The 12,924-nt window shown below is 34.5% G+C and overlaps 1 protein-coding gene across 5 annotated transcripts in view; it reads right to left on the minus strand.

The window, feature by feature from the left end:
• PDS5A (PDS5 cohesin associated factor A) overlaps nt 1-12,924 on the minus strand; it is a 133,829-nt gene that overhangs the window by 66,177 nt on the left and 54,728 nt on the right. For 4 of the 5 annotated variants that reach the window (XM_055588334.1, XM_055588332.1, XM_055588333.1 and 1 more), the window contains 3 exons: nt 10,319-10,399; nt 7,539-7,679; nt 3,172-3,287 (listed from right to left, as the gene is read on the minus strand). In XM_055588334.1, coding sequence (XP_055444309.1) covers nt 3,172-3,287; nt 7,539-7,679; nt 10,319-10,399 — 338 coding nt within the window. The remainder of the gene's footprint in view (nt 1-3,171; nt 3,288-7,538; nt 7,680-10,318; nt 10,400-12,924) is intronic. The other variant, XM_055588336.1, reaches the window with a different exon arrangement.

A 12,924-nucleotide genomic window follows, 5' to 3' on the forward strand; every position in this document is an offset into this window, starting at 1 on the left:
CAAAATCCTTCAAGCCAGGTTTCATTAGTACATGAACAGAGAACTTCCAGATGTACAAGCTGGTTTTAGAAAAGTCAGGGAGATCAGAGATCAAATTGCCAACATCCACTAGATCACAGAAAAAGCAAAGGAATTCCAGAAAAACATCTATTTCTCCTTCATTGACTACATTAAAGCCTTTGACTGTGTGGATCACAATCAACTGTGGAATATTCTTAAAGAGATGGAAATACCAGACCACCTTTCCTGACTCCCGAGAAACCTGTATGCAGGTCAAGAAGCAACACTTACAATTGGACATGGATAAAGTGGTTGGTTTAAAACTGGGAAAGGACTAAGATAAGGATATATACTGTTACTCTAGTTTATTTAACTTGTATGCGGAGTACATCATGTGAAATGCTGGGCAGGATGAAGCACAAGCTGGATCAAGATTACCAGGAGAAATATCAACAACGCAGATGATTCCACTCTAATGGCAGACAGTGAAAAGGAACTAAAGAGCCTCTTGATGAGGGTGAACGAGGCGAGTAAAAAAGCTGGCTTAAAACTTAGCATTCAAAAAATTAAGACCATGGTACCCAGTCCCATCACTTCATTGCAAACAGAAAGGGAAAAAGTAGAATCAGTAACAGATTTTATTTCCCTGGGCTCCAAAACAGTGACCGCAGCCATGAAATTAAAAGACACTTGCTCCTTGGAAGAAAAGCTATGACAAACATGGACAGTGTATTAAAAAGCAAAGATATCACATTGCTGACAAAGGTCTGTATAGTCAAAGCTATGGTTTTTCCAGAAGTCAGGCATGGATGTGAGAGTTGGACCATAAAGAAGGTTGAGTGCCAGAGAACTGATGCTTATGCTTTCTAACTGTATTGCTGGAGAAGACTCTTGAGAGTCCCTTGGACACCAAGGAGTTCAAACCAGTCAATCTTTAAGGAAATAGGCCCTGAATATTCTACTAAAGGACTGAAGCTGCAGCTCCAATACTTTGGCCATGTGATGCAAAGACCTGACTCGTTGGAAAAGACCCTGATGCTGGGGAAGATTGAAGACCAAAGGAGAAGGTGGTGGCAGAGGATGAGATGGTTAGATAGCATCACCAACTCAATGAGCACAAGTCTGAACAAACTCCAGAAGATAATGAAAGACAGGTAAGCCTGGCATGCTGCAATCCATGGGGTTGCAAAGAGTTGGACATGACTTAGTGACTGCTGCTGCTGCTAAGTCGAGTCAGTCATGTCCGCCTCTGTGCGACCCCATAGACGGAAGCCCACCAGGCTCCTCTGTCCCTGGGATTCTCCAGGCAAGAACACTGGAGTGGGTTGCCATTTCCTTCTCCAATGCATGAAAGTGAAAAGTGAAAGTGAAGTCGCTCAGTCATGTCCGACTCTTAGCAGCTCCATGGACTGTCCGTCCATGGGATTTCCCAGGCAAGAGTACTGGAGTGGGGTGCCATTGCCCTCTCCGACTTAGTGACTAAACAACAACAATAATCACTGACACAATTTCATTACTGGTAATTGATTTGCACATATTTTCTGTTTCTTCCTGGTTCAGTCATGGGAAACAATACATTTCTAGGGATTTGTTCATTTCTTCTAGGTTGTCTGCTTTGTTGGCATATAATTGATCATAGATAATGTGACTTTAAACATTGAAAACATATATATTTTTGAAGTGATCTCATAAATAACCAATAAAACTAAAGTTATTTAATAAACACCTAAATATCCATGGCCGCCTACTTTCTTATCCAGAGACAACTGTCATTTTAATAAAATATTTCATTTAGGATTTATAATTTTCTAACTGACAGAGAAAAGTGAGTAGTACTATTCATGATCAAGTATCAAAACACTTATTACTAAATAATTAAGGGAAATAATCTAGTACAACAGATATGCTAAAAATACTTCTTTGTTTACCTAAATAAGAGACCCATTACTAGGACACTAGTGAATGTAAAATTTTCAGTGTAAGAAGCCTCTTACTGTTGATTTAGTTTTTATAAGTTATGCAAGTGAAAAATGGAGTCTTCATTTTCGTTTAAATGTTTTTCTATATATATGAATGTCAATCACTAGGACAGATACACTCATCTATGTACTGACAAGTAGAACTGTTTCATTCCCTCTAAATTCTTATAAATTCAAGTTTAATTAATCAAATGGTCAGAATATATTCAAGACCTTCAAAACGACCTGTTCTGAGCAAATAAGATATCATTATGTCAGTGTCTCCAACTTGTTATATATATGTCATTTATTTATTTGGCTGCCTCAGGTCTTAGTGGCAGCATACAGGATCTTCACTGAGTCACGGGGGCTTACCTGCTCTGTGTCATACGGGATCTCAGTACCCTGCCCAGGGAATGAACCTGTGTCCCTTGTATTGTGAGGTGGATTCTTAACCACTGGACCACCATGGAAGTCTCTTATTTATTTTAGTATTTAACATAGGATTACTATAACAATTATTATAGTGAGTTTACTTGAAGAAAAATTTTGGAGCCCGTTTCCTGAATCAGTTGAATTAGACAATGATGAATTTCAAATGTTCTCTAGAATATTAATAATAAAAATTGACTTTTTAATCAATGTTTGAAGTAAAGAAACATGTAAATGTAACACAAGAAAGCAATTTAATAAATTTCATAGATTTTCCAACCTTACTATCAAGTTGAATAGAACACAATAATTCCAAGTTCTTTAGAAGGAACATTAAAAGCTTTGAGCAGTGCTATTTTCCATTTCAAAATTAGACAATACTGAATTGTTTAAAACACACATCTTGCTACCAGATAAGCTATGTATCTAAAGGATAAGCACCAGTAAATAAACAAACTGTTTGAGTGAAATATGGCATGGAATGGACCATGATGTCTTCAATCTCATGATTTATTTAAAATTTTTAAGACTCTACAGATCTTCAAATGTTTATTCTAATGACATTATTTTAGCACACACAAGAAAGATTAAAATCTGTTATGTGGGTAAATAAAAAAAAGCTTTCTTCATAAAAAATTTCTCTTCAGTTTACTCTCCAAGAGAGACAGTAACATTGGTATTAAAAAAACATATATCGAAGTTTGATATATGTGGTTTTAATCAGGTGTGCCATACTGACTAGCCTCCAAAACATAGAGTCCACAGAATTGTATTCTCTTACCGTCCAAGAAAACACTGCCACAGAGGACGATTCTGTGTTGCTAAATCAGAATCTTTAGAGCCAAACAATTTAGCTAAAAGTCGAACAACAGCTAATCGCTCTTCTCCATCATTGCTCTAAGAGAAAAAAGAAAATAAATAAAACCTGAGATTTATTCATCAGATTATAAAAAAATAACATAAAATAGTCCCAAGAAGCTGCAATTTCACTATTTTTGCTTATAATGATGAAAACTTTAAAATATTGTATTCTCTCATTTACTATGCAGAAGTTGATTTAATTCCACATTAGATCATCAGGTCCTTTGCTCTTATTTCATTCCCTCTCAACTGTTAATTTATGCCTGTTTCTCTGCTTGCTTGCAATCTGCACAGATGCTGTAGAAACATGAAGATAATGATTTAATTCTAACATTCCCTAAGAGTCCTAGAAAAAATTCTGTGAATGGAAGACCTACAAATAATTTCTGCCCTACAATTTCATCTCCAACATAAACCCATATCAATTAAAGTTTTGATATGTGAAAGGTTTTTTTTTTTTTCGGTATATGATGTTTTAATCAATGATCCCCTCCTGACTGCAGCACAAAATACTGAAGAATGTCATGATTCAGAAAAACTCATTTTAATAGAAGAGAATGAATCTTACAAGGATCTAAATTCAAGTGAACTGAACACTACAAAAAAGCAAAACTTCATTTTTGATAGGGGCCTATTTTCTTATCCTGAATCAATATACATTACGAAAATGTCCTTCATTTCACTAGTGAAGTCACATTAATATATATCGAATTATTCTAAAACCACATGGTACATGAAATGTTTTAAAAGTTACACACTCACTAGGAAAATAAAGACAATAACCAAAAGCAATTGCTAATTTCTAAAGTGTTCAAATACAATAACAAAAAGCAACTTCAAATTTTTAAAATGTTCAAATACAGTGTGTCTAAAGTAATACCAGGAAGTCAATACATAGATATTCATGGGAAAAGATAGCAAGGTAAAAAAGAAAGACTAGAGGAGGTATCATCTTTTTTTAAAGAATGCTTTAATTTTCAGAGATAGGGGTTTTGTGGTTAAAAGATAGGCACACTTATCAAACAGGTAAAAATGAAAATTCAAGGTTTAAAACTTAAAACTACAAAAATGATTTTCTTCGACAAAGTCTTTCTCAAGCAATATGACTACAATGAAGAACAGTGCTGCCTTTTGTAAGTTCAACTGACTAGCTAACATAATTTATTTTCTTTTTAAAGAAAAACCAATCTATCCCTTAAATTTCAAACACTAGAAAAAGTGGAAATTTTACTTTACTTGACAGTAACCACTTCAGTAGCCTGGTGATTATTTCACATGTAACTACTGAAATAAAACTAAATGAAAACTTACCACTCACCCCCTGCCTTTTTTGATTTTTAAATATGTTCCCTGAGTGAGACTGGAATATGATGATAATGAAGGTAATTTTTTCTGGTGCAAAAACTATTTGGTGTCTCTGATACATACCTATATTGGTAATCTATCTCAAAGTGAAAATTATCTCATTGAGCTATTACCTAATATATTGTTTGAATACAAATATATATATATATAAAGTATTAATTAAAAGAATGGGTAAAAATCAGAAATTCTGTATTAATAATTTATCAGTGGCTTTCTAAAAGAAATTCAAAAGGCCACCTAGTTTTTATTTTTCTTCAGCCTTAGTTGGAAAAGGTAACCAACTCTGTTACTGTTTCTAATTACAAATAATCGATTCAGAACAATTCTCTGTAAAAAATTTCTCCAACCAAAATAAAGCAATTATGATTGTGTTTTAATGTTTTAAATTGAGGAATAAATATAAATGTCTGTCTATCTTTGCCTAACATGAAAAAATTATAATGTAAAATGTGGCAAGTTTTCTGACAACTATAGCCAATGCTTCTAAGTAACTCAGCTATCACAGTACCCCATAAAACACAAGAGAGTAATAGCACTCTGTGGACCTATGCAATGGATAGTGTACACAGGTGCAGACAGTGGCCCAGTATAAAAAGTAAAATCAAACAAACTGTTATTCTGAAGCATTTTCTCAAACACTTTTATTGTCTTTAAAGGACTTTTCACTACAAAGAAGCTGTAGCTGTGATTCAGAAATACACCTACAGAAAGTCACCACAGCCATAAAAAACTTCCTAGGCTATCTGCTTAGCATATACTGGTGACTCAAAAAAGGGGCACTCTAATTATATACAGATAGGCTTTCTAGATGGTGAAGTGGTTAAAAAAAAAAAAAATCCACCTGCCAATGAAGGAGATGCAAGTGACACAGGTTTGATGTATGGGGTCAGAAAGATCTCTTCAGAGTAGGAAATGGCACCTTGCTCCAGTATTCTTGACTGGAAAATACCATAGAGGAGCCTGGTGGGCTACAGCCCAAGGGGTTGGAAAGAGTTGGACATAATTAAGCACACACAATTATATAGAGAGAGTATCTGAACTACTCTGAATCTGTTTCTTCACTTGCGATGAGAAAAGTAATACTGGTGCAGGCTAGGGTTACAGTCAGAAGCAAATAAGAACACAGGTGATAGCACTTGCTGTAAAACAGTAAAATATTCCATTATTACTATTATTTGGATACAGTACTAGTTCAACATAAAGTTTTAAAAAGGCAAAAATTTATCTAAGAATACAGAAAAACATAAAAATCAATGGCCTTGGGTTATATACATATTGTATTAAAAGAGACTATATAGAAATAACATTAACTAAGGTGCTAAATTTAAAAAAAAGGGAATTAAGGAATCTATAAAAAGAATTTTTGTGCACCTACTGCTAAAGTATGCCTATGAAAATATCAAATTTTCATAGAGAGGGTACAAGATGAAGAGTAATTGGGACAACTGTGGTACAGAAAAGCTCATAACCCATTTAAGGTACTACTACTCAAGTTCTAGCCAAACATGTTGTCAAATCATCTGATTTTTTTTTTTTAAAGAAAATGTATAATCTGGAGTTTTCAACAAAGTCCGATTTTAAAATTTATTCATTCACTCAGTATTATCAACTTTTTAAAAAGAGAAAATTCTTTGTATGACATTTTGAAATAAAATTTATCAAATAAAACATTTTTGGGAGGCCAGATTCAGCCCTTAACTTCTGATGTAAGTAAATGAACTTATAGAAGAATGGGGTATGGACAACCAATGTAGTTTAACTTCATTCTGTTTACATTAAGCTTACACATTGAAATCCTGAAGTCTAGTTCCTAATCCATTCCCACCATCTATTATAGCAGGCTTGTTTAAGGATTAAAGAGGCTTGACTTTCATATTCAAACTCTATATATTAGACTGGGAGAAAATATTTTAATGCCTTATAAAATAATTTGGTATGGAACCACTCTTAGACTGTTGTGGAAATAAACCTATTATTAAAAAACAAAACAAAACTGTTCTCTGTGTAACATTTTCCGTACAACAGTTTCTGAGAAACCTAGTAAAATGTCTTTCATATGTGAACAGCAAATTCTTGTCATAAAACAAAATGGACAAATCTTATACCTGTTTTAAGAGTTTGAAATCAGAGTTTGAATCCCAAATACATTTTAACTGTGTAAATGGACAAAATAATCCATCTTAAATTTTTCATAATAATTTATCTTATGTTTTTCATAACTTAAAAAATCAAAATTGTAGTGTTGGTCCTAAGTATACCATAGTCTGATTTAAGGATTAAATAAAATACTGGATATTAAAAAATTTTTTCAAAAATTCCAGAATATTAAGCAAAATGTAACATGTTCTTTTCTAAAGTTTAACAAGGAGAAAGGACTGAGTGTTAAGATTTTTGTATTTTTTGAGGCATTATGAATTTGTTTAGTTGGCTATTTAAAAAAACAACAGTAAAAAAAAACCTCCCAGATATGCTCAAGTCATAACATAAAATTTTTGTCCTTGATCTATACTATGAAAGGGCCAAATAGTTAAAATCAAGATCCTCTGAGTACTGAGTCTGATATCATTTGATGTTCTAAAATATATACATATAATAATATATATAATTTAATAACATTTTATACATTTTGGGGATAACTCCATTTTCCATATGTTATTTGTATCACTGTGTTTATCAGGCGCTTAACAATTAAGTAAAGTATAATTTTATTTTATTTTAGTAAAGTATAATTTTAATTGCAATGAAAAACATCACTGAGATCAGAGTCTCTGTTTTACTCGAATGATTAAAAAAGATGTATACCTTAACTAAATATAAGATAAATTGAACTCACATTTTATTCTTTTACAGTTAAAGGAAAACAATATAACATATATGTTTCTCTCAAAAGTTAAAGAGCTTAGAAATTATAGTCAGTCCTACCTTCAGTTTGAATTCAAGCTGCGGCATAACAGATAATAATAAATGGGGATCTATAGCAAAAAGTTCCTGAATCAGATCAAATACATGTTCTGACAAATCACTTACTGATGATCTTCCCAGCACCAGTACTTGATTGAAAAACTAAAGGAGACAGAAACAAAAACAAAATATCCATTTCATTTAAAAACTTGGACTGGCTTTTTATAAATGTGTTAAAAGAAAACTATATAATTAGGCATTCCATATACAAGTGAGGAAGATGAAAAAGAACAGATGTTTCAATTACTAATATATATAATAGGGTAGTCACCAAAACAGAACAAATCTCCAAATATCATCAAATGATGACTGTTAAATGAAAAATTTTAAAAGTAATTGAGCTGTTACCTTTCTTTCAAATTAGGATGACAATTCTAGGAATGAACTGTTATTAAAAAAAACAATTTAAATAGTTTATTTAATCCATTATAGAGGATCTTATAGGAGAAGGCAATGGCACCCCACTCCAGTACTCCTGCCTGGAAAATCACATGGACAGAGGAGCCTGGTAGGCTGCAGTCCATGGGGTCGCTAAGAGTCTGACACGACTGAGCGACTTCACTTTCACTTTTCACTTTCATGCAATGGAGAAGGAAATGGCAACCCACTCCAGTGTTCTTGCCTGGAAAACCCCAGGGACGTGTGGGCTGCCGTCTCTGGGGTCGCACAGAGTCGGACACGACTGAAGCGACTTAGCAGCAGCAGCAGAGGATTTTATAGAGAAATTTCTTTAGAGCAGACAAAAAATTTTAAATGACTAAATCCTTTGGATTTTTGAGATTGAGTAATTTCTTTACTGGGGCTTCCCAAGAAGCATAGTGGTAAAGAATTCACCTGCCAGTGCAAGAGACTCAAGAGATGTGTGTTTGATCCCTGGGTTGGGAAGAACCCGAGGTAGGAAATGGCACTCCAATATGCCTCCCTGGAAAATTCCACAGACAGAAGAGCCTGGCAGGCTATCATCCATGAGGTCACAGAGTTGGACACGACTAAGCAACTGAGCATGTGTGGACACATACACACTTTCTCTATGAATTTAGCAATAAAGAATAACTGAAGGTGGAGGATGGGTTGCTTTTCTCCCCAAAAATACCCAGAAAGAGACTTCCCTAGCAGTATAGTGGTAAGAATCTGCCTGCCAAGGGTCATTGGTTCAATCCCTGGTCCAGGAAGATTCCACATGCTATGGAGCACCTAAGCCCGTATGGCACAATTACTGATCCTATGAGACTTGACTCCTGATCCCATGCACCCTAAAGACTGTACTCCACAACAAGAGAAGCCACTGCAACGAGAAGCCCACATACTACTACCATGAGTTGAGCCCATTTGCCGCAACTAGAGAAAGCTTGAACGTTGCAACAAAGACCCAGCACAGCCAAAAAAAAACCCCAGAAAGTCAAAAACATTTTAAATCAGAGGACAAAGAGAAGGAAAAGGTGATGATACAAAGGCTGATAATTTAAAAGCATTATAGGAAGAAGAAACAAAGAGAATATAATATCAAAGCACAAATTAAAAGATATCTCCACTCCTTTCTAGCAAAATTAAATTAGAAAAAAAACTTTTAAAATGTAAAAATGCTACAGAGGCAATTGTATGCAACTGATCTGAGCATGTTTTTGGTAGTATCATCAAATGATAAATTTCTTTTGAAAGACAACATATATTAAGAGTTAGAAAATATTGTGAAGAACTTGAAAAGAATAAGGAAAAGAGTTTTAACAAAATTTTAAACTACACATACACATATGAATAATTCTGGAAGGATATATGAAAATCTATTGGTAATGGCTATTTTTGAGAAGTAAGAAAAAGATACTTGAGACTGAAAAAAGACAAATTTCACTGTATATACTTTTATAATACTTGAGAAAACTTTAAACCATTAAGTATTTAGTAAATTAATACTAATAATTCATAAGATTTAAATTAATATACTTAGACTTTTATATGTAGAAAACAATTCAACAGTAAATAAATACTACGTTAAAGAAGACTGTACTAAAGAAAACACTGGAGAAAACCTAAATGCAAGGCAAGAGGGAAATGATTAGGTAAATTATATATGAATTCAAAGGAACACTTACAATCATTCTTGTCATAAATAAAAACATGATGTAAAAAAAAATGATGTCAAGATGTGGAAACATAAATGAACAATTCAGTTTTATATAAAGCGTCAAAAACAGGTACGAGTCTGACCAATGTTCAATAATGAACTTGTTACATTAAGGCAGCACAATTATAATATTTTTTCAGAATTACTTTATTGACTTTTTAGTAAAAACAAAATAAAACAATACATACACGAAAGTAAAAAACAACTTACTACTCTATTAACAACTATTTAAGAGGGAAAGCCAAAAAGGCTCAGAAGAATAGTTTAGAGACATGAGGAAGAAACTATATTGACAGACAGCCACAGATAAAGATGAAGGGAGAAAGTGGAAAAGATCAGCAAAAGGAGATAAAAAGATAAAATATAAAGAAGAAAGGGTGGGAATTGCAGACCTAACATCCTCTATCTTGTGCCATTTAAAAACCATGTCTATAAAGCTTATAAAGTTATGCTGCATTTGGTTACATTTGGACTTATCAGTTCTCTTATATATTTCTTCTAAATAGATGAAACTGTTTACAGGCTAAATAAGTCTTTATATGAAGGGTTCTAATAAATTCATACCTTTATGGATTAAGAACTACAAAATTACAGAAAAAAGATAGGCAGAAATACCTACATTGGCAATGCATGCTTCAATAGTCTGGACTGTCCTTTTCAATAGGACTTTTGCGAGATCAAACGACTGTTTATTTAAGTTCTGAAACAAAAAATATGCAAAGTTACAAACAAATTAATGAATTTACAAGATAATACCACTAGATCATCAAAGTCTTCAAAGTTCAGAAAATATGAAGCAAAAAATATAACTGAACTGCATTCAAGGTTTTACCCAATATCCACTAGTCAAGATGTCATAAACATAGAAGTTGAAAATAGCACAACCATGAATCAAAAACTAAAATACAAAAAAAAAAAAAAAAAAAGGAGGTAATTAGCCAAAAGCTCAACCCTATATTAAGTTTAGTTTTACTAAATCTAAGACTTTTAGGTTTTGTTAACCGGGAGTTGGTGATGGACAGGGAGGCCAGGCGTGCTGCAGTCCACGGGGTCGTAAAGAGTTAAGACACAACTGAGCGACTGAACTAAACCAATCTGAATTGACAATCACACCCATTTATCCCTTAACACACATTATCCTCAGTATTTCACTGTCTAATCAATGTCTGTTCTGAGGAAGAGTAGACATGGGAAGTGCTTCAAGAAAAATTCTCAATCAGTTGTATTTCTGAAATGCTAACTACTGCCTTCATTCCTCAAGATTCCCAATGCGTAGTAATAAATTAAAGGGTTTGAGGAAGCCTGTGAAAAGATATATTTAATTTTTAAAAAGTTATTGAAAATGGAATCCTTGTGCTGAAAAGTACCTATTAACATCTCCAAACTTTGCAGTTTTAGACCAAACCGATTCATTCACCATCATCTTGCACTTATCTCCAAAAAAAGGCAAGGATATCCTATACCTTAGGTTGCTGCTGCTGCTGCTGCTAAGTCACTTCAGTCGTGTCCGACTCTGTGCGACCCCATAGACGGCAGCCCACCAGGCTCCTCCGTCCCTGGGATTCTCCAGGCAAGAACACTGGAGTGGGTTGCCATTTCCTTCTCCAATGCATGAAAGTGAAAAGTGAAAGTGAGGTCACTCAGTCATGTCCAACTCTTAACGACTCCATGGACTGCAGCCTACCAGGCTCCTTCATCCATGGGATTTTCCAGGCAAGAGTACTGGAGTGGGGTGCCATCACCTTCTCCAATGCCTTAGGTTAGTAGTCAGCAAAATTTTTATGCAAAGAGGCAGATGGTAGATATAGATTTTAGGCTTTATTTATTGGCCAGCCATATCGTCACTGCTGCAACTACACACCTCTGGTTGTTGCAGCAGGAAACCAACCATAGACACAATGAAAACAAATAAGCATGGTTGTGTTCAAATAAAACTTTATTTACATAAATAGGCAGTGGGCCAGATTTGGTCTACAAGCCATAGCTTCCTGCTACTTGCTCCAGGTTTTTATTCCATTTCCAAAAGACTAAGATTAGCTCAAAATTAAGGCAATGTTGGAGGAAACAAACAGGTGATGGAGATTAACAGATACAAACTTCCACCTGCAAAATCATTGAGTCACAGATATGAAATGTACAGTGTGGGGAATACAATCAATAACTATGTAAATCTTTATATGCTGATACACTGTAACTAGATTTAGGTGATCATTTTAAACTGTAGAGAAATACTGTGTAACCACAACTAAGGAAGAGTTATGTAGATCAATTACACTTCAAAAACTAACTCATAAAAAAAGAGATCAGATTTGTAGTTAAGGCAGGGGGTGGGGAGGCAAAATTAGATGAAGGCAGTCAAAAGGTACTTTCAACTAAGAGGTAAGTACTAGTGACATAAACATGATAAATCTATTTAAAAACAGCTATATGTTATATGTGAATGAAATTCATTAAGAGAGTAAATCCTAAGATTTATTTCATTTGCAAGAAAAAAATTTTTTTTCTATTTAATTTTGCAGCTATGAGATAATGGATGTTCACTAAATGTTTCATGTTTAAATGAAATCAATGATTTCATACTGCAGATGGTGAATGCAGCCATGACATTAAAAGATGCTTACTCCTTGGAAGGAAAGTTATGACTAACCTAGATAGCATATTCAAAAGCAGAGACATTACTTTGCCAACAAAGGTCTGTCTAGTCAAGGCTATGGTTTTTCCAGTAGTCATGTATGGATGTGAGAGTTGGACTGTGAAGAAGGCTGAGCGCCGAAGAATTGATGCTTTTGAACTGTGGTGTTGGAGAAGACTCTTGAGAGTCCCTTGGACTGCAAGGAGATCCAACCAGTCCATTCTAAAGGAGATCAGTCCTGGGTGTTCTTTGGAAGGATGATGCTAAAGCTGAAACTCCAATACTTCGGCCACCTCGTGCGAAGAGTTGACTCATTGGAAAAGACTCTGATGCTGGGAGGAATTGGAGGCAGGAGGAGAAGGGGACGCCAGAGGATGAGATGGCTGGATGGCATCACCGATTTGATGGACATGAGTTTGAGTGAACTCCGGGAGTTGGTGATGGACAGGGAGGCCTGGAGTGCTGCAATTCATGGGGTCGCAAAAAGTCGGACAAGACTGAGCGACTGAACTGAACTGAATGTAGGTAAACTTATACAGTGCTGTGTATTATTTGTATCTTGATAAAACTAAGAAAACCTTTCTATTTCCTAA

This window comes from Bubalus kerabau, chromosome 7, assembly GCF_029407905.1.
Source record: "Bubalus kerabau isolate K-KA32 ecotype Philippines breed swamp buffalo chromosome 7, PCC_UOA_SB_1v2, whole genome shotgun sequence".
Taxonomy (NCBI): domain Eukaryota; kingdom Metazoa; phylum Chordata; class Mammalia; order Artiodactyla; family Bovidae; genus Bubalus; species Bubalus kerabau.